Source organism: Cricetulus griseus, chromosome 4 (assembly GCF_003668045.3).
Source record: "Cricetulus griseus strain 17A/GY chromosome 4, alternate assembly CriGri-PICRH-1.0, whole genome shotgun sequence".
Lineage (NCBI taxonomy): Eukaryota > Metazoa > Chordata > Mammalia > Rodentia > Cricetidae > Cricetulus > Cricetulus griseus.
The window spans coordinates 218,355,172-218,376,125 of record NC_048597.1 but is presented as its reverse complement, the minus strand read 5'-3'; the positions used below and the strand labels follow the sequence as shown (position 1 = coordinate 218,376,125).

At 53.1% G+C, this 20,954-nt stretch overlaps 2 protein-coding genes across 10 annotated transcripts in view; one reads left to right on the top strand and one right to left on the bottom strand.

Moving 5' to 3' along the window:
• Als2cl (ALS2 C-terminal like) overlaps positions 1-6,692 on the bottom strand; it is a 21,088-nt gene extending 14,396 nt beyond the window's left edge. For 7 of the 9 annotated variants that reach the window (XR_003485148.2, XR_004769770.1, XR_004769769.1 and 4 more), the window contains exons 1-6: positions 6,358-6,494; positions 2,297-2,424; positions 1,519-1,717; positions 1,153-1,218; positions 737-902; positions 195-326 (exon numbers count right to left, since the gene is read on the bottom strand). Coding sequence is in view for 3 of the 9 variants with exons in the window: in XM_035444009.1 (XP_035299900.1) it covers positions 195-326; positions 737-902; positions 1,153-1,218; positions 1,519-1,717; positions 2,297-2,417 (684 nt within the window). In the remaining 6 variants the exon portion in view is untranslated. Of the gene's footprint in view, positions 1-194; positions 327-736; positions 903-1,152; positions 1,219-1,518; positions 1,718-2,296; positions 2,425-4,003; positions 4,201-6,357; positions 6,495-6,638 lie in introns of those variants that run through there. The other 2 variants (XR_003485147.2, XR_003485149.2) reach the window with 2 other exon arrangements.
• Positions 6,693-13,106: 6,414 nt separating this feature from the next.
• On the top strand, positions 13,107-20,708 carry Tmie (transmembrane inner ear). The gene is made up of 4 exons (XM_027414707.2): positions 13,107-13,202; positions 16,100-16,217; positions 19,872-20,021; positions 20,608-20,708. Exons 1-4 carry the CDS (start codon positions 13,107-13,109, stop codon positions 20,706-20,708), a joined length of 465 nt encoding a protein of 154 aa, XP_027270508.1.
• Positions 20,709-20,954: the final 246 nt, after the last annotated feature.

Here is a 20,954-nt window from a genome sequence, read left to right as displayed (position 1 = left end):
ATTTGCTAAATAGAAGGTGCTGAAGGATTAAGGCTATGTGCCAAACGGAGCCAGCTGCAGCTGTGTAGGAGTTCCCTACAGCCTTCCTTCCAGATGGGGAAACTGAGGCAGAGAGCTGCTCTCAAGTCACCCAGCCCAGCCTCACATCCAGTGTAGAACCCTCTTCCTTGACTGTCCCAAAGCCCCAGACTCACCCTTGCGCGGCTGTTGAGGCTGTACCACAGGGCCTGTGTGGCCACAGCTTGGTCCAAGGCCTGCCTCAGGAAGGACTGCAGGTTCCCAAACAGGGTGACCGCACGCATCACCAGCTCCTGGGCTGGATGGCACTACAGGAGGACAAGGCAGGCGGGAAGGGCCTGAGGGTCTTGGAACCTGTTGTCTGTCATCCCCCCATCCTTGTGATGGCCATGAGGACCCCAGCCTGGCCTCACTCCCTGACTGCTCTTCTAGGGACGGGAGGGAGCATTAAGATGCTTCCCGATGGATTAGGACATTTCAGTGACATCAATTGCATGGCCTCACACCCAGTAGAGAATTCTATGTGTACTCTTTGAGTGTCACCTGTCCCCATGGAAGCAGAGCCATGTGTCCAAGATTCCATAGGGCAGGTTCATGCCCTCAGGATGCCCCCCCCAAGGCTATGTTCTCTTGGGGCCCCTCTCTACTGTTTAACCTCTGAGCCCTGCTTCTCCTCTCCCCTCCAGATATCCATTCTTAGACTCCTGTCAGTACCAACCTTGTCAAGGGTGTCCCTGAGGCTCAGTAGGAGTAGGATATATTTCTGCACATGCTGGGTGAGTGGCTGGCTGAGGGCTTGGCACAGTGTGGTGCCCACTGAGCCCTCAGAGCTCGCCCAGGACAGCAGCTGCTGCAGCTTCTTCCTCTGGCTCCTCCAGTACTCACTGCAGGTAGGAAGGGCCACATACAGCCCTCACCCTTTCCAAGCCCACACCCACCTGTACCACCTGTTCTAACCGCTCTCCCAGCTCTCAGACCCAGGACCCCAACCCTGTACCCCATTAGCCCATCAGCCTCACCTCAGAGGAGATAGGGACACTAACTGCAGACACCTGCTCCTTTGGAGTGGGCTTCCTCAAATCCCCCTCACCTAGACACCCACACAGGGAGCTACCATGGCAGCTCCAGGCTCACCTCCTCCTCTTTGAGACCTTCTGAAAGGCCTGCATCACCACACAGTCAGTATACGACTCGATGTACCTGTGGACAACCCAGGATCACCTTGAAAGCCCAGCTCCCAGCACACTCAGCCCTCCCCTTTTGGGGTCCCAGATATCACCCACTGCACAGCCAGAACCCTATGGCCCAGGCAATTCCTTGACACCCTCAAGCCCTAACTCAGCAGTTGTATCTTATAGACCTGATCCAGGTCTGAGCCTCTGAGCCTGCTGCCAAGCCAACACCCAAGCCCATAGGAACCCCACTCCAGTGGACCCTTAGGACCAAGTGATGGAGGTGGCACTTTGGCCAAGCAACAGGCTGCCCCAGAGAGGGTCTTACTCCATGTGGGCCTGCAGGACATGGTCAGCACTGTTCAGTAACAGCAGGGTCTCCAGACCCTTGGAGGGCGGGTGGTATAGCCTCTGCCGAAGCGAATGCAGGCTCTGCTCTGTCACCTCCCATAACCGTTGGGAACTTTCATGCAGCTGCTGCAGAAGCCGAAGGCACTCTCTGCCATGGGGATCTGACGGTTCCGGGTCTGTGGAGAGCATGACCGCCTTGAGCTGGGGTGCTCAGGACAGTACTAGCACCCCTAGACTCTAGTGCCTAGAGCTCCTGGGGTGGGGGGACAAAGCATACTGGGGTAAAGGGCTGTGTATATGCCTCTTATTTAACAGGACAACCATAATCATCTCGGGGGAACCAAGTCTCCTAGCTCCATTGACTCTCCATCTCTTCTCTCCAGACCCCAGACACCTTTTAGACGCACAGTGGGAGGAAGGCACCTGCCCAAGGTCACATGGAAAGGGAGACACCCCCTCCCCCAGGTGAAAGCCTTGTATGTTCTGCCTTCTAGTCAGGCCTTTCCAAAGCACCACCAGGAGCCCTGAGTAGGAACAGAAGTGACGCAAGCAATATATCTAGACCTGTGGTCCTCAAAGGTCATCTGGGAAGGAAACTGACGGTTCCCTGTGGCCAAGGCCTCAGCTCCATCAAGTGCCACCACTCCCACTTAAGGCTGAGAAACAGCTGCCTCAGAATGTCTAACAAGGCAGAGCTCTAATCCCAGAGGGCCACTCCTGTGTCCCCTCCCTTCCCGACTGAGGGCCTGACTCACCAGCTGAGAGCAGGGGCTGGAGAATGAGACTGTTGGTGCGGGCAAGGGTGGTTGAGAAGACCTCCTCCAGCCGAAGCAAGTCTGCTTCCTCAGAGCTACACATAGCCAGGGGGTGAGACATACAAGGCCTATTGGATAGGAAGGACACAGGTCACAGCCAGAGAACATGACAGGGTCACCAATATCATCCCCAGTTCTCAGAAGCGAGTCCCATAACCATCCACATCCGACTCTCATTGGGCCCAGCTTCTCTCAAAAAAGAGATCTATTCTGACCCCTGACCTCTGCCCTGCTCTCTGATGGGGCCCTGGAATGGGAGAGTTGAAAACTACCAAGGGGTGAATCCCTTTCCACCCAAGAGTACGATGTCCTTCTGTGTATATGTTACTCTTATTGGTTGATGAATAAAACACTGATTGGCCAGTAGCCAGGAAGGAAGTATAGGCAGGGCTACCAGAGGAGAAGGCTGGGTAGGAAGGCAGAAAGAGGCCGGGAAGAGATGCCATGTAGCTGAGAAGGAGAAACAGGTCCGGAACCTTCTCAGGCAAGATAAGGCCACATAGAAATACATAAATTAATATAAATGGGTTAATAATTAAGAGAGAGAGAGTTAGCCAGTAAGAAGACCTAGCCATCGGCCAACAATTTTATAATATAGCATCCGTGTGTCTATTTGGGGTGAATTGGATGCTGGACCAGGCAGAACAGAAACCTCCATCTACACTTCAAGCTCAGTTTTGGCCTGCTCAAACCCTACCATGGATCCATAAGCCCAGGAAGATGACTAACTAGTCATTCTTTGCCCTGGCAACTTTTCCAATGAAAGTCCCCACTCAGGGACTATGCAGTCATTGGGGGAAAGGACACGCACGCTATTGGAAGAGCTCAACAATATCATGATGGCCAGGCTCAGGTTCCTTGTCACTAGATAGAGCTGAGTAAGCCAGTAAAGACTTGATACAAGAGCCTCTGGAGGCCTCCTTCTGAGGCCACGAAGGAGAGACAAGGATGAGCAGCAGAGCATGGTGGGGACATGTGTAGACCCAGCACTGGAGAGGCTGAGGCAGCAAGAGTTTGCTGTGAATTTGAGGGCAGCCTGGGACCTGACAGAAAAGAAGAGAAGGAGGGCGATGGGGGATGCTCTTCTATATGTATGTTTCTCTTATTGGTTGATGAATAAAACACTGATTGTCCAATAGCCAAGCAGAAAACATAGGTGGGGCTACCAGACCAGAAGAAGGCTGGGGACAGGCAGGCAGAGAGGGAGGCCGCAAAGAGACTCCATGCTGTCCAAGGAGTAACATGCTGGGTTACAGGTAAGCCACAGCCTCATGGCAATACATATATCAATAGAAATGGGTTAATAATTAAGAGAGAGCCAGCCAGTAAGAAGCCCTAGCCATCGGCCAACAGTTTTATAATAATTAATATAATGTCTGTGTGATTACTTGGGGCAAAATCGGCTGAGGGGCCAGGCTGGAAAGAAACTCCAGCTACAGGAGGGAGAGAGAGGAGGAGGGGGAAGAAAAGGACAGCATAGTAGGGAGAAATAAAAGCAAAGACTCATGGGAGTGTTGGTCCAGCCTGTGAGAATGGCCTACTTTCATTGGCCAGCAGAGAAGCTTGAGTTGGCCTCAAGCTTGAAGATCATGGAGGGCTTCAGAGCAAGATAATAGCAGATCAAACATCAGACTCAGCAAGACAAACCTGATGACAGTGACAGATGGGGCCAGGCAATGAGAAAGCTCAGACCCTGTATGTCTGCCTCCTTGAACAAGACTGAGCCTGCCAGATGGGTCCCTCTCAGGAGTAGGATCACTGGGGTACGCGGGGTAGGTCTGCTGGAGCCTTGAAATATCCTGCCCTAAGTGAGGGATCTTCTAAGCAAACAGCCATGCAGCATCCTGACAGAAGGCAAGGGTAGTAAGGATGCATGTTTGAACCACCGCCACAGCGGGGCTCTCTGTGGCCCTGCTCAGGCAAATCAGCCCTTGCTGATCTTCACTTGGCAAGGATGATCATTGTGCCAATGGCCTGACCTGATAAGACTTTGGGACTCCACCTCAGGGTGGAGTTCAAGTGTCTCACTCTGCCTAGTCCTTGCGCTCTAAAGCAATGAGATTAGCAGACCTGGGTAAGACAAAATATGTCATCAAGACAGCCAAGGATGGGCAGGTGACATCAGGCAGACCCCAGAAAATGGGAAGAGGGATCAGTCTTCCTGAATCTACCCCCAAAGATGCCACAGGGGCATCACAGGTCTCTAGCAGAATCCAGGACTCTGAGAGAATTGGCTCCAGAAGAGAGGAGGGCGGGAACTTCGGGACTCTGGCCCTGGTCCTGGGCCAAGGCATTCCTGCCCCACCTTTCCTGCTGTGTGGGGAGGGTGAGGCTGTGGGAAGGAGAGTCAGGAAAAGGAAACCGATGGACACCCAGCTGCAGCCATCTCTGATGGCCGTTAAAGCAGTCCCTTGCACACAACTGGAGGGTGGGGAGACCAGGTTCAGGAGCCTCTGGTTCAGTTCCCGCTGACCATGAGAACCCAAGCAGAGGGATTACAGTGTGTCACATGGCCTGGATCCCCCCTACCCTCCCCCTCCCAGGCCCTCAACCATGCTTCCAGAAATTGTCAGAATAGAAAGTCTATCACTGCAACCTTGAACTACCCCGGTACCCAGCCCACACTTCACCTGCTCTCCACAGGTGAGGCATCTCAGGCTGATACATCACAGCTTATCCCATCCCTGAGTCTCTCTGAAATAGAGATCTAACACTTCAAACTAACAAACAAATGAACAAATTGTAGAGAGAAGCTTCTTTTGGCATGGAACTGGTTCTTAAGCTCTGCCTCCCCAAACACCCCAAAGCTCATACTGGTCCTGGGAAGATCCTACAGACCCCGGTTAGTAGCCACTAACTCTACAGTGCTTTTCAGGCCTGTAGCCCCAGAAGGATTTGCACCCCAGGAAATCTCATCACCCAGAGGAAAGGGTAGACATTAAGCATAGGTGGTGAAGTGGGCCTGGGAACACTGCCCTTGAGACTGGGCGTCTGTCGTGGAAGTGTTTGAGAGTGTGCAGAGACGTGGCAGTGTGCAGAGACGTGGCAGTGTGCAGAGACGTGGCAGTGTGGAGTAACAGAAGGCTAATACTCTCCCGCTCACCCTGGGCTCACCACCCATCCCATACCCCTCTCGCCAACTCTGGGGTCCTTAGTGGCAGCTTAGTGGCAGGCTGTGTGAAGAGGGAAACTGAGGCATGGAAAGTCCAGGAGAGCCTAAAAATACCATCTATAGATCAACTGCAGAGCTCAGACCCCAGCCTCTGACTCCCAGCCCTAACAGGCTCTCCAGAACAAGTGGCCCAGAGATGCTGGGTGACTCACTGAGCTGCCCAGTGCATTCCTGAGGGCCCAGCCGCCTGTCTCACCCCAGGTGGACCTGATGAGGCCAAACAAGTAAGCTGGGTCGTGCACAGGTGAGTCAGCTATTGTCCTGTGGCCGTCAGACCTGCTTCCTTCCCTCTGCATTCCTGGCCTCTGTCCACACCAGACGGCTCCCGCCCCCAGCAGGGTCACTGGGGCCTTCCAGGCCCTCACCCAGCCCTGTCCCCTCAGGCCCCTCAGCCGCGCCCTAGCGTGGCACTCACTCTGGTATTTCCTGGTCTGGACTGGAATGGACCTTATTTCTTTTGTGGACGCCTTTTCCTAGACTCTGCTGGAGGCTCATTAATCAACCTACTTGCCCAGTGGGCTGTGGACGGAGTGAGTGTCTGCCTCAGGGAAGTAAGTGCACGAAACTGTCACACCTGCCCTGCCGGCTCCAGCCCCAGCCTCGGCCTCTCCACCGGCACAAGATTCTGGCCCTAGCCGCCTCCCAGTCTCTGCGATCGTGTTTGCCCCAGCCTCCCCTTCCTCTGGCTGCCTTGGCGCAGTCCCGGGAGTTGCCCAAACTACTCTGCTCCAACTTTTGGGCATTTGTCTAACGCTCCTCCCAGGCAGGCAACACCACCTTCTCGGCTTCTCGGTCAACCCTTCCGCCCTGACCAGCCAGCCAGCGTCACCTCCTCCTGGCAGCCTCTCCCTCTGGGTGATACACCGGCACCCGGGTCCTGGCCAGGCCGTGCTGCGCTGAGCTGGCGCTCCTCACTGTAGCATGGGTTTGCACCCCGCGCTGCGTTTAAACCGGATCTGGGTGACTCTGGGACCGGGAGGAGGAAGCTAAGAGCTCCGCTGAGCCCGCAGATGGAGGGATCGTGACCATGGCAGCGGGAGGAGGCGAGAGACCCCACCCGCCGCGGAGCTCCTGGGCCGGCCGACCCCGCCCACCGAAGCGCGCCCTTACCTGCGCCGGGCGCCGCGGTGCCGCAAGTGGCCGCGCAGCTCCGCGCCCCGCCGCCCTCCCTCTCCGCGCCCCGCCCCGGGGTGTTGCTCGCGCGGGGGCGCCTCCGAGGAGGCGGGGCGCGGCCTCGGATTGTCCCGGCGCCAACTCTCTACCGGCGCCTCTCCCGCCACCGCCGGACTGCGAAGGTTCGCACCCTGGCTGTCATTCGCCTCTTAGGTTCCCCTCCCGGATCCGAGGACGGGATCCGAGGACGGATTTCCTTGCCCACCGACTCTGCTCGGGCTGCAGCCTTGGGACCTCGCCTACCCTTTTGGGTCACCGAGCCCCCACCCTGCGAAGGAGTCCTTGGTATATTCGAGAAACTTGTTGCTTAGAGCAGTCGACCATGATGACCCCAGCCCCTAAGCTGGGCGTCCTTCGGTAGCAGCTACTGCTGTGTGTGACCTTGAAGGAGGCCCTCTGCATCCATGTCGGGTACAGCTTGAAGCTGGCCAGTTTCCTTGCCAAAGCCTTCGACCTTGGAAAAAGCATCGCAGTTCCAGACCAAACTCTTGGAAGGAGAAGGGAGCGTGGTCCAAACCTGTAACAAAGAGGGCTACTGTCTGGCTGCCGGGCTCCCTTTTTGCCCTGCACCTGCAGGGGCACCTGGCCTCTAGGAGCTGATGAGCCTGGCTGAATTGTTTTTAACCCTTCCAAGCCTGACCACAGAGGGAAGAAGCCTGGGAAAGAGACCGCTGTGAAAGAGAATAGCCTATTCTTCCCTCCCCTCCTGACCAAGACCTCTTACCCTTTCCAGCCTTTGCTTTTTTTTTTTAAATACTTTTTAAAAGGTAAATCCATTACAGCTTTCCCTTTGTGTGTGTGTATATGTGTATGTATGTCTGCAGGGACACATGTGTGTGCAGATGTGGCTGTATTTCTTCTGATGCTGTCCTTTTTTTTTATTTTTGAGACAATCTCACATTGGCCTTGACCTACCATGTAGGCTAGATTGGCTGGCTGGAGAGGACCAAGTGTGTACCACCACACCTGGCTTTTTCACATGTGTTTTGGGAGTCAAATTCAGGTCCTCATGCCTGCAAGCAAGTGCTTACCTAATTGAGCTAACAACTCAGTCTATGCTTTGCTTTCTTTTCTTTGATTGCTTTTTTTTTTTGATTGCTCTATGTATGACTTTATGCCAGAAGAGGGTATCAGATCCCACTGTAGATAGCTGTGAGCCCCATGTGGTTGCCAGGAATTGAACTCAGGACCTCTGGAAGAGCAGGCAGTGCTCTTAACCTCTGAGTCATCTCTCTAACACCCCCACCCCAGAGCTTTGCTTTCTGTACCCTTTCCTGTACCCCTGAGGGAGCCTTGTTCCCCCAGAGGCCTACTTCTCTACCTCTGCCCTCTGCCAGCCTCTTTTTAACAGGCAGGGCAGGCCGTGAGCTGGAAGGAATTGGTCTTGGGCCAGGTGCCTCTGAGCCAGCCCTTCCCTTCTCTGGGCATTGTTTTCCTCATCTGTATAAGTGTCTGAAGAGAGGCAATGCTGCTGCCTGGGTTCCTGGCAGGAAGAAAGGAAGGGCTGTCCCAGCTTCTTTCACCAGGTGTGACTTCCTAGTCTGGGACATTTGGAAGGCTACTGTGCTCTGGACTTCCCCATCTACTGAGTCACCTCACAGGCATCATCACTCCCTGTTTTATTAGCTTCCAAATAAGGCAAAACCTGGCCAGCATCTCTTCCAAATAGTCCTTGACTGGCCCCCTGGTAGTACCCAAAGGACTATCTACTGAATTCACTGCCCTTGCCTCCCGGCTCCTGACTCAGCTTCCCACAGATAAGCACTTCATGTGCATACAGTTCCCCTGGTGAGAAATGTGCCAGTGTGCATACTCAACTGTGCCACATGGGCCCTCCACTGATGGAAAGACTGGGCCCCTATGCCACACAGCTCCAAGGCTACAACTCCATTCATGAACACTTGTACATCCATCTCCAAGGACACAGACTGACCCAGAGACACACAGAGAGCTGCGTGAGAATGCAATGCCTGCCCCTGCACAGCAGTGTCTTGGTACATCAGCTCAAGTTCATGTGCACACAGGTCTATCCCAGGCTGGGCTCAGCTCTGGGCTATTTTGGGCCTGGCCTAGGGCCAACAAGTTCAGGGACAGCCAGCTCCCACAACGCCCCAGCTGCTGTGTCACTGGCCCAGGCTAGCTAACTCCCACCCCAACCCCAGGCTAAGTCCATGGTGGCCAGGATCCCAGCCTGGCTCTGTGACTGGGTGGGTGGAGGGTTCTCCATTCACTTCCCCTCAGCTTCTCCAAAGCTAAGCCTGAGTTCCATTGTATCAGACTCCCAGAGAGAAATAGCCACAGGGTCTCCCAGCGACCCTGTCCATAACCTCCAACCCAGAGGCCCTGGAGGCTGGATTGGGTCCCCACAGGAAACCCATAAGATATAAAAATAGTGCAGGAGGGACAAGTAGTTGTCTGCCTGCTAGCACTTATGGCACCACACAGGAAGAGGATGCTGTCTTTCAGGGAGCCAGAACTCCCCCACCCCAGCCTTGATGGGCCCAGCTGAGGGGTGGGTACAGAACATGTTGGGGAGCCTGTAAGAAGCTTCAGCAATACCAGAGAGTGGAGAGAGCCCTGAATCAGAGGCAGAAGACGGAGTTGGGCGTTGCAATTTCTGAGGCCTAAGGACAAACGCAGCTCCTCCCTGCAGCTCCTCCCTGGGAGTCCTTCCTCACAAGGGAACAGGGTAGATCTGGCAAGATGGCTTAGCTGGAACAGGCAAGTGCTACACAGCCTGGCAACCTGAGTTCAGTCTCAGAAACCCACATAAAACTGCAGAGACAAATACTCCTCAAAATTGGCCTCTGACCTGCACGCCATGGCACTCCCACCCACCCACCCACACATGCACACACTAATAAATTAAGGGCTGTAGGGCATGGTGGCACATTCCTTTAACCTAGTACTCCGGAGGCAGAGGCAAGTAGATCTGAGTTCGAGGCCAGCCTGGTCTACATAGCAAGTATCAGGCCAGTTAGTGTCACATGGTGAGACTATGTCTCAAAGGAATGGGGCGGGGGGGGGGGGGGGGGGAGAGAGTTGGAGAGAGAGATAGGAAACAGAGGCTAGCATTCTGATCAGAGTGTAAATTGCATTTTTGTTGGAAAACTGGAAACACTAAATGTAAAATGATAGGGCCCTGGTTGGATGAGATATATGGCTTTGCTCTTATTCAATATACTGCATTATATAGCCTTCAACAATGACAATAAAATAAAGACTAGCATTTGGGATGGCTTGTCAGGTCCCTATTTTACAGATAAGGACTGAAGGTTAGGTAACCAGCTGGAGGGCTCATGGCATCAGTACCATTGAGCTTTTTGTGGTATTGTTTTTTGAGTCAGGTCTCATGGATCTCAGGCTGGAGTTGAACCCCTGATCCTCTCTCCACCTCCCAAGGGCTAAGTTTAAGCTTTAATAACTACAGATATTATATAAAAAGTAAAGCAATAAATTTATAAGAAATGTATTTTGAGGGGTTGGAATGATGGCTCAGAGGTTAAGAGAACTTGAATGCTCTTCCAGAGGTCCTGAGTTCAATTTCCAGCAATCACATGGTGGCTCATGACCATTTATAATAAGATCTGGCGCCCTCTTCTGGAATGAAGGCATACAGGCATGCAGAACACTGTATACATAATAAATAAATCTTAAAAAACTTATTTAAAAAATAAACATACTTTGGAAGCTTAATTATCTAAATTCTCTTATATTAACTATGTTTTGTGAATTTTGACTAACAGCCCTTTTTGTCAACCAGAGGGGGAAAAAAAGTTTAGATAAGTAAGCTTTCAAATGCTATTTCTTTTGTTTTTCTGTGTAACCCAGGTTGGTCCACAACTCAGCAGGTTGGCCTCAGACTTGAAGCAATCCTCCTGCCCCTGGCTCCTGAGTGCTGGGGTTACAGTCATGTGGTACTTCAGTCATCAGATGGTATTTCTGGTAAATTCATAACTTTATAATTCTTTGATTATTAAAGCTTAAAACTTCCACACTAAGACCTTTGGGATACCCTGTTATTCTAAGCCAATTGGATTTTGAAGTCTGCATGACAGTATTTGTGTGTGTGTGTGTGTGTGTGTGTGTGTGTGTGTGTGTGTGTGTAATGGGAAGGCATCTGGGGGCATGCATTGGATAAAAAGACTTGGATTCAAAAGCGTATGAGATTAACAGTGCACTATCAGTTCTGTCCAAGACCCTGTCTGAAGTCAGCTTGAGCTATATAGTGAAACCCTACATCAAAAAAGTGTGTGTGTGTGTGAGAGAGAGAGAGAGAGAGAGAGAGAGAGAGAGAGAGAGAGCCTGCAGAGACGCAGCCTGCTTTCCCTCCTTTTCTCTCTCGCTCCATTTACTTTATTTTTATTTATTTTTGCAGTGCCAGTGATTGAACACAGTGCTTTGTGTATGCCAGGCAAGCACTCTGCCCCTGAGCTACAATTCTGGCTTGCCCTACTTCTTGGTGGACAAACAAGACAATGAACTTTAATTTTTAAAATTAGCTTACTTTATTTAATGTGTATGGATGTTTTGCCTGTACATCACATGCTTGTCCAGTTCAGGGGAGCGTATCAAATCTCCAGGAACTGGAGCTACTGATGGTTGTGAGCCACCATGTGAGTTCTGGGAATCAAACATGGGTCCTCTTCAAGAGCAACAAATACTCTTTAACTGCTCAGCCGTCTCTCCACCTCCAAGACAGTGAACCTTGAACCCTCCCTGGGCTAAGCAGCAAGTGGCGGTCCTGTGAGCAGTAAGCCTACCTGTCCTGCTAAGGTGGCCCACAGCTTTCACAGCCCACCTCCGTACCTCGGCTCCCTGCCACCATCAGCCCTGTGATAGCCTCTGGCTGCTTGTTCCCTAGGTCAGAGCATAGAGGCAAAGAGAACCAACAAATGTCACCGTCTGGCTCACCTGATCAAAGCCCAACCCTGCCCCTCTAAGCACGCATCCTGAGGATAACTGTCCGGATCTCCCCAGCTCCCCAACTCCCTTACCCCCCACCCCTCTCCAGCCTTCAAGCCATCAGTTAGCTTTCTGTGGCCCTTCTGTAGCCCTTGGTGGCCTGGCCTGTGGCTGAGGCTTGAGGAAGTGGGAGGCAGAGACCTGTTGCTAATGCTTTGCTTTTAGAAGCATTCCTGGGGGGGGGGGTTGTGTTGTGTTGGTTCTGGATTTTGTTTTGCTTCTTGCTTGCTTTGGAAGAAATGGCCCGAGATTTTGCCATCTACTGTTGAACTCTCTTTAACAGCCCATCCTGGGGCCTGCAGTCCTTTTCAAAAAGTAGCCATTTCCCTGCCTGCCCTGCCATCCGCAGTCCCTGAAGGGCTGCTGGCTTTCTGCTCCACTCTGAGGCCTAGCTCAGTCCTTATCCATCAATGACACATCCAGGATAGAGCCCCATGGGACCCAGTTGTAACAGCCTTGCTGAGCCGTCTCCCCATACACAGCCTGGGCTGGCCTCCACTGCTGTGCTTGGTGGGAGAAAGATGCTGGGCCTGCTTCTCCTAACACTCAGGAGGCATCTCCAAGCTCCAAGTTTCCCACTCCCCCTCAGGCTTCAGCCCTCACCCACATCTCCCTAGCTGCTCAGAAACTCCATCCCTGGGTAGTCAATGTTCCCACAGTGTAGGGGCCAACTGCAAGGACCTGCTAGAGTCAAGGCCCAGGCTGGCAGGACGGTCAGCAGGGTGGGAAAATGGTCCTCTGGGGGTAGCTAACCTTGTCCCCTGGGACAGAAGCTGCTGGATCCTTCACAATGCCAGCATCTGGACAGCTCTAACTGTACTATCCCCGATTGTCCATACCCCTCACCCCTCCTGTTCTGGTGTCCAGGGTGACCAGAGCTGCCTCTGGGCAGGAAGCCAGCCCAGCAAGGCCAGGACATCCCTCAGTGCCTGTCACCATAGCAACATGCCCTCTCTGTCCCCTCCCAGTACCATTTTACCCCCCAACTCAGGAAGTCAGAATTGGAAGGGCCTTCTAGATCAGTCAATTCCAGCCTCTCCCTTTGTCCAAAGTGGAGAAACTAAGAGAGATGGGGTGGGGTGGGAGGGGGAATCCTTTGATCAAGAAGGGCCTACAGCCAACCTGTCCCTTTCTCCCTCCCTGCTTTCTCTACCTCAGTGTCGTTGGAGTGGAGTGGGAGGTCCAAAAGTCCGATTGCCTGTGGGGGAGGGTTCCACCCACATCTGCCCTCACCCCAGCAGAGATGGCGCAGGTGGCCTCCCAGGAACCTGACGCTCACGATGAATAAATGATGCGGGCTCAACCGCCCGTGGCCAGAACTCTCTGCCGCCGCCACCACCACCGTCACCGCCTGCGGGTGGCCAGGGGCAGTCACCTGGCAGCCCTGTGCATCGGTCCCTCTGCTCCCAGGACCTGCACCCGAGCGCGCGGCGGGAGAACATGGCCGGGCGGCAGAGAGGCGCGGGGCGTCTCTGGGCTCTGGGCGGCGCCGCGCTGGGGGCTTGCCTGGCGGGGGTCGCCACGCAGCTGGTGGAGGTGAGGCACCGCATCACGGAGGGCGCAGGATGCTGGCACTGTCCAGGCGGCGGTGGGGTTAGGGACAGAGGGTGCGGGGAGCTGGCTCTATCCCTTCATCTTGGGTGGTGGAGTGATTTGGCCCCTTGCCCTTCACGCTTAGAAAGAGTCCCTGGTCTGATGGCAGAGCACAACCTCTGATATCACGGACACAAGGAGTCTCCGTGTGTCCGTGTGTGGAGGGAGACAGCCTTGGGGTCCGGTCTTTGTTTTCCTAGGGGATGGGGAGAGGGACTTTCAGCTCTTAGTTTTCTTTACTTCTAGTCTAATGGGGGATATTTGGATCCTGGATTTAGGGTATGCTGGGGGAACTGCCCTTTCTCTACACAAACCCTCCAGGGCCCCTACTGAAGATAGGACCCAGGGACTGGAAGATCCAAACAGGTCCCAGTGACTACGGGAGCTGTAGACGGTGTCTGAGCAGACACATCACATCCGAACAGTTCCTGTTTGGAAGAAGAGGATAAATGAAGGGGGCACAGAGTGGGAGAGCTGGGGGGAGACTTCGCAGACAGAAGGTGAAGAAGATGGGTGGGGCAAGCTGGTCAGGAGCTGGTCTGGGGACTCCTGCAACCTCTCCAGTAGGAGGTAGCAGAATAGGCTTAGGAGTCAGGAGCTGGAGGCAAAGGGGTGAAGGCCCAAGAGCCAGCGACAAGGACAAGCAGAGGGTGGAGTCTGGGTGGACAGGGCATGATGGAGGCCTGGGAGGCAGTTACTAAGGGACAGGGTGGGATAGGGGAGACAGAGTCAGTCATACTCGGAGGGTTCTAAGGGGACATAGCTTTGAACTGAAGGGGCTGAGCGTGGCATCTCATGGCATAGAGACCTGTACCCCTGTGTGGGGCATGTACCTTCTGCAACTGACCAGGGCTGTGGAAGAGGCTGTTAGAGTCAGGTATCAGCTTCAGTCTGCTGTAAGGGAAGCCAGGCTGGCCTGAGCCCCATAGAGCACTCTACAGCTTCTTACCAACTGCCCTGAGGCCCCTGTACAGAAACTGAGCTGTCCTCAGAGCCAAGGCTGGGGCACCAGGCAAGTCAATTGTTCTGAGGCAAGGAGTTTCCCCACTGCTAGGAGATCATCTTCTCCCAGCTCAGCAGAGGAAATCACATTTGGAGTCCATCTGCTTACATCTCATGCAAGGCTTAGCCCTTCTTTCCAAGGAAGCATGAGAAATACCGGCAGGGCTGGGAACCACGTCACTTCTCAGGCCAACCCTCTCCACTAGGCTGTGCCTCCAGGTGTCAGATTTTTTTACCTTTATCAGAGCCTACCATAAGATGCCTGGCTGTTGCCTGTTGCCCTTTACCCAAGAGCCTGGTCAAAGTCTCCCAGTTAGACAACCAGGCCAACACAGCAGGCCTGTGAGGCAGGGAACAGTAACTGCCAAGCCCCCAACTCTGATGCTGCAGTCTCCAACCTGAGCACATACACATTGCTCCAACTACACATATACTCTCTGCCTAGTTATATGTGCCCACACACGTCATGTATCCACAGGGGTTCCTCAATCCACAAGGGATGTTGCTGATTTAGTGGGGTGTTATTGCCAGTTATGCCTTCAGATAGGAGCATTCTCAGAGGCAGCTGGCAATATCTAATTATGTGGAGAGAAACAGAGGTCCAGAAGGAGCCCCCATCCTAGTCCCTTAGTGAGGAACAAAGAACTGGGAGTCAGGTACTAGTCTACAGCTCAGAGATTCTGGTGTGCATGGCATAGACCAATGATGCCCTGTGGGTGGCAGTTGTTAGATGAGGAAGTACCTGGTTCCTGGTAGGTGCCTATCCATGTTTATGGACCACAGCGGAGGTTGAGTAACAGGTGGCTTTTCTTTCTCAGATAGCCACAAGGGATTCTTCAAGCCTGTCCTTGCTGATCATTTAGGAGACAACCAACGTATTGCACAAATGCCTGGTCCCACCCCCTTCCTTGTCCCTTAGCCAAACTTGCTGACAGAGACAGGGTCATACCTCTGGTCAAAACTAGCCTCTCATATTCCACAAGACACTCAGGACAAAGTCATGTACCCTCGAGACACCCAGGACAGGTTGAGAATGAAACTAAGTTGGTAGAGTGTTGACCTAGCACATACAAAACTGGCTTCAATACCCAGCACAGCATCTATCAAAACAAACAAAGTCATGTGTTCCCTCATTCCCCCAGAGAAGACTGCTTTTTCTAGAAACCCAAGGCAAGATACTATCTTTTAATACCCTAGAGCAAGTTCCCTTAGACCCGAGGCATCTCTATGCCTTCTAGAAAACACAGACATGACTGTTCCCTAACCCAGGATTCTCAAAGCAGAGTGGAATCCTCCTTAGCCACACTTACATCTTTTAACCACCTGGTGGCGCTACATCACTATCTTTCTATGCTTAGCCTGGCTGGCCCAGCCTTCTTGTGGTTATGGGTTTTAGTGGGACAGGAAGGAGTCAGTGTGTGGACACCTGTATGAGGAGCGTCTAGCTCATGTAGCCCAGCAGTAGAGCTCCATTGGGAGATGAGAACAAAGCCAGGCTACCCGGGCAGCACACCTGGCCCATGAAACAGGTCTTGCCTTGTCTCTGGACTTGGTCTTGAGACCCCATCAGAGTGGGCTGGGTCAGGCCTGTCTACAGCCTCCTTTGAGCTTTGTTTCCCCAAGCATCAACCACTCTTCTGGTCCGAGTGCCTGGTGCCATGGTTGGAACTCTGAGCACTGCCTTTGTTCTAAATCTGGAACTTTCTGAGGTCTAGGGTGTTGTTTGTAAATGTCTGAGACATTTTGGGGATTCTAAAATGTGTGGGCTGAGTCCTTGCTGCCCCCATCCCAGCCTGTGGGCCTGTGTCTGGTTCACTCCTTTCTCTGTTGACCCACAGCCCAGCACGGCCCCGCCCAAGCCCAAGCCGCCCCCACTGACCAAGGAGACGGTGGTGTTCTGGGACATGCGCCTGTGGCACGTGGTGGGCATCTTTTCGCTCTTCGTGTTGTCCATCAGTGAGTAGCCACGTCCTGCTTTCCCCACCCATCACAGGAGGATCACAGCCCCTCTACACCCCTGGCCCCCTTCAGTACCTCTTGAGTTCAGAGCACCAATTCCAGGCAGTTCAAGTAGGCCAGACACTCACAGGAGGCCTACCATGGTCTCTGGCACCTTCTCACTCACACAAAGTCCCTGTGAAGGGATGACGGGCCAGTGGTGACCCATAGATTTCTGCTGGACCCAGGGAAACAGCCACATGGCAATTATGTTAATTATAGGGGACTCCGCTGAATCCAGGACATGTCATCTTTCCCTATGGCTGGCCTCCTGATGCTTTTCTTGCAGTTTGGCCAATTCAGAGAGCCCACACCCAGGGGCCCCAGCAAGGCCAACCTCCACCAGAGGCTCCCCAGACGCCTAGCAGATGTGGCTTCCAGGCCCTGAATCCTACCTCCTCAAATGCCATTTTCCAGAAATGATTCATGCCTACTTGCTTTCAAAGCAGGGGGTCCGTTCTGCTCCTCCAGTCTGGACTCCCATTGATGCAAAGATGTAGCTGAGGGGACTTTGGCATGCACCCATCTGTCCCTTTCCCAGTGTGAAGTTGAGGAGGGAGGGCAAAGAGTTACACGAAGGCAGACCAGGTGGGAGGGAATACCAGGACACGGAGCAAGTGCAAACAGGGTGGGGAGGAGTGAGAGGAAACCCACTGTGCTACGAAGCCCACAGAGGACAGGTCTTCTGAGCTGCCTGGGAAGGGACTCTAGAGGAGATGGCACAGGCAGAGGCTCGGAACAAGCTGGTCTCTATGCCAGGTCTCAGATACTTGTGGGACATCACCAATATGCACCAAAAATGGAGGCTAAAATGACATTTGAGTTCTAGTGGCAGCTTTCCCAAGAGATTCACTAGAATGCTGGGTGGCCACAGAGAAACCATCCAATTGTGAGGGGCTCAAAACATGACATCTGATTTGCATATGCTTCTCCTGGCACCCAAAGTGTCCTTCAGAGAGTTTACCCCCTGCCCCCACATCTGAGAGACTGTGCTCCCAGCTGAGGCCTAGAGAAAGACAATTCAATGAAGACCCCGAGAAAGGTGTGCCTGCAGCCAGAGCCCCTGCACCCTGAGGGAGACCAGCCTTGATAAGAGGCAGGGTTGGGGAGCAACTGCCCCAAGGAGCCTAAAACAGCCAGGAACCTGAGGCCTCTCCCAGGTTCTGCTCTGGGTGGATGGTGGAGGTGCCTGGGGGCCACACCAGAAATTTTCACAGTCAGACTGAAGGGTACACAGGGCATCTCCTATCCCTAACTTCGTTTCCTAGAACGCAAATGGGGCAGGAGCAGAAGGTCCCTGAGTAGCAGGTCAGCAGTGACTACCTTCCATAGCTACAGGGAGTGGTGCTGGGAAAAGAGCCTCTCTGCTTCTGACAGCTCAGACCTGGGCAGCTATTAATGGTGCACCCCCTAACTCCTTCAGAGAAAGGGACTGGGGCTGAATGAAGTGCCTCTGGGGGTCTCTTGCACCCCCAGCTCTTTCCTGGGCCTCAGAACTTGACCCCAAACCCTTGGTTTTTCATTTTCCTTAAAGAAAAATAATCAGGCCAGGCTAGGTAAGGCAGGCTTGGAGGGGCAGGCTACCCCTATTCTGGCTGCCAACAGCTACCTGTTCATCTCCTGAAGTCCTGACCTCCCAGGACCTGGCACCAACCACATGGAGCCTGAGCAGGCAGAGTTCTGAGGGTGTCAGTAGGATAACTAAGACAGATGACCCAAGCCAGTAGGGTTGGAGCACAAGGGCAATCTTGTGTCCAAGGCACCCACACAGGGGTCTGGGAAAGACCAAAGCAGAGCACTTTGGGTAATAAAAGTAAGTCCATTGTTGGCTCAGGTCTAGCCCCAAGAGCCCTATGCTGTGGCTCTAGGGCAGCCAGCCCCTGTCCACCCTCGGCATATTCCTGAATGCTGGTGCCTCACAAAGCCAGTCACTCAGGAACCCAGGCCTGTTCTTGTAGTGGAGGCTGTTGGACTGTCCCTCCCATCCACCCATCCATCCATCCATCCATCCATCCATCCATCCATCCATCTATCCATCCATCTATCCATCCATCCATCCACCTATCCATCCATCTATCCATCCATTCATCTATCCATCCATCCATCCATCCACCTATCCATCCATCTATCCATCCATCCATCCATCTATCCATCCATCCATCCATCCATCCACCTATCCATCCATCCATCCATCCATCCATCCACCTATCCATCCATCCATCCACCTATCCATCCATCCATCCATCCATCCATCCATCCATCCACCTATCCATCCATCTATCCATCCATCCATCCATCTATCCATCCATCCATCCATCCATCCATCCATCCACCTATCCATCCATCCATCCATCCATCCACCTATCCATCCATCCATCCACCTATCCATCCATCCATCCATCCATCCATCCATCCACCTATCCATCCATCTATCCATCCATCCATCTATCCATCCATCCATCCATCCACCTATCCATCCATCTATCCATCCATCCATCATCCACCCATTCATCCACCTATCCATCCATCCATCTATCCATCCATCCATCTATCCATCCATCCATCCGTCCACCTATCCATCCATCCATCCATCCATCTATCCATCCATTCCATTCCATTGCTTCTCCCATGCTGAAAGTCTGGGTGAGACACTTGGAACCAAAATACTTGGCTCAAGGGATACTACTTTAGTTGAATAAGATGATCCCAGACTACCTAGCTATGATCCATTTCCTCAAAATAGACCTGGCTTGTCATGCCTGGGCCCTTCTGCACCTCAGTAGCCTGCCAGCAAGTTCTGTCTGGCCATATTATTTATAATAGGAACCAGTCCCACCCCCTCCCCAGGGGCTGGGGCCACAGTGGTCAGATTGTGGGAGCCTTAGAAAAATAAACTTGTTCCAGCCAGCCAGGTCCTGGCAGCCCTGCCCTGTGCATCACTAGACAGGCCAGCTCCATGCTCTGCCCCAGCTAATGTGGGCACAGCTGCCTCTAGCCAGAAAAACACTCCTGGGATAACTTCCTCAGAAGTAAATGCCCAGGACAAGGACTGGACCTTCTCATCAATTTCTTCCCCAGACAGGGCCCAGGCTTATCTTTGGGGAGGATGGAGAGGATGGATGGGGAGGCTGGGGAGGCTGGGGAGGCTGGGGAGGCTGGGGAGGATGCAGCACATGCTCGGGTGTTTGAGATGCCTCTGCCTCTGCAATCAGGAGGCAGGAGAAGGAAACCCAGGGTTTCTTAGGAGTACCCAAAGAGGCCTAGGTCAGAAGCACAGGGTGACTCTGGGTAGCCATGGCTAAGACCTTCACTTCACCTTCCCCCAGTACCCAGTGTGATCAGAAAGACTAACAGACAAGATTGGCTATAAAATTTGTGGGGCTAGTACAAATAAAATACCAGGCTTTGTGTCCACATTACTAAGGAGTTGACAGTAAAGCATTACACCAAGCATGCACAAGCCATGTGCAACTGTGTAAAGTCAGTGTCACTAGGGAGGTCACCTCAGGCTTTTGCAGGAGTCTCTTCTGTGAGACAGGCCTAATATTTGGGTACCATTCAACCTGGCTGAGACCCTACCCTAGTCAAACCTACTCTGACATCCACGTACAGTCATCACGCTGTGCTGTGTCTTCAACTGCCGTGTACCACGGACACGGAAGGAGATTGAGGCCCGGTACCTACAGCGAAAGGCGGCCAAGATGTACACAGACAAGCTGGAGACAGTGCCTCCTCTCAATGAACTCACAGAAATCCCTGGAGGTGAGTAGATTCCAGTCCCATCACAGCCAGCGCTGGATCCTGCAGCAGACCCTTTCCTCAATCCCACTGCCCTAATTCACCGTTTCTTCCTGCAGCTGGCTCAGAGAAGGGACTGGGTACTATCCCAGGAGACTAGAGTGCAGAAACTGGTCAGAGCCAGGCAAATAAATAAGGAGCCCATTTGTAGTAGGGAAATTGGGCGGGGGGTGTAGAGGAGGCTCTGTCAGTAAGGTCTTTGCCATACAAGCACAAGGACCTGACTTTGGATCTCCATCACCCACGAAAAACGAAACAAAACCCAGGCATGATTGTGCACCTGTAAACCTCAGTGCTGGGGAGACGTAACACAAGGGTTCCTTCACTCACTGGATTACATCTTGCCAAATTGGTGATCTCCAGGCCTCTTTAAAAAATATGATAGAGAGCCAAAGAAGACACACAACATCAACCCCTGGCCTCTGTGTACATGCCCACACACGCACCTCAGATAATAAGGATCTGGGAAGGCGGGGTGGGAAGGGCAGGAGAGGAGAGCTTTGGGAGCTTTTCCCATCTCAACACTGTGACCTCTTCCCCCTACCCACAGAGGATAAGAAGAAGAAAAAGAAGGACAGTGTGGACACAGTGGCTATCAAGGTAGAGGAAGATGAGAAGAACGAGGCAAAGAAGAAGAAAGGAGAGAAATAAGGAAGGGATCCTGGAGGTGGCCGCCGGGGTTGGAAGGCCTTGAAGCCCAAGTTCAGGCCAAGATCCAGGCACCAGGATTCCGTGTTCATACATGGACCACAGAGGCTATGGTCTGAGAAGCCAAGGCCATGGCCATTACCTCAAGGCCCAAAAGGTGTGGGGACAGGACTCCACGAGTGTCCTTCCTTTCACCTCATCAGCCTGGGCACTGTCCCTCTGCAGACACAGAGTGGCCTCAAACTCCTC

Bases quoted from the DNA above. Each gene is read 5' to 3' on its own strand.
- Tmie (XM_027414707.2), top strand. From the start codon at position 13,107: ATGGCCGGGCGGCAGAGAGGCGCGGGGCGTCTCTGGGCTCTGGGCGGC. The intron at 13,203-16,099 runs GTGAGGCACCGC...GTTGACCCACAG, and splicing joins TCGCCACGCAGCTGGTGGAG to CCCAGCACGGCCCCGCCCAA. The intron at 16,218-19,871 runs GTGAGTAGCCAC...ATCCACGTACAG, and splicing joins GCTCTTCGTGTTGTCCATCA to TCATCACGCTGTGCTGTGTC.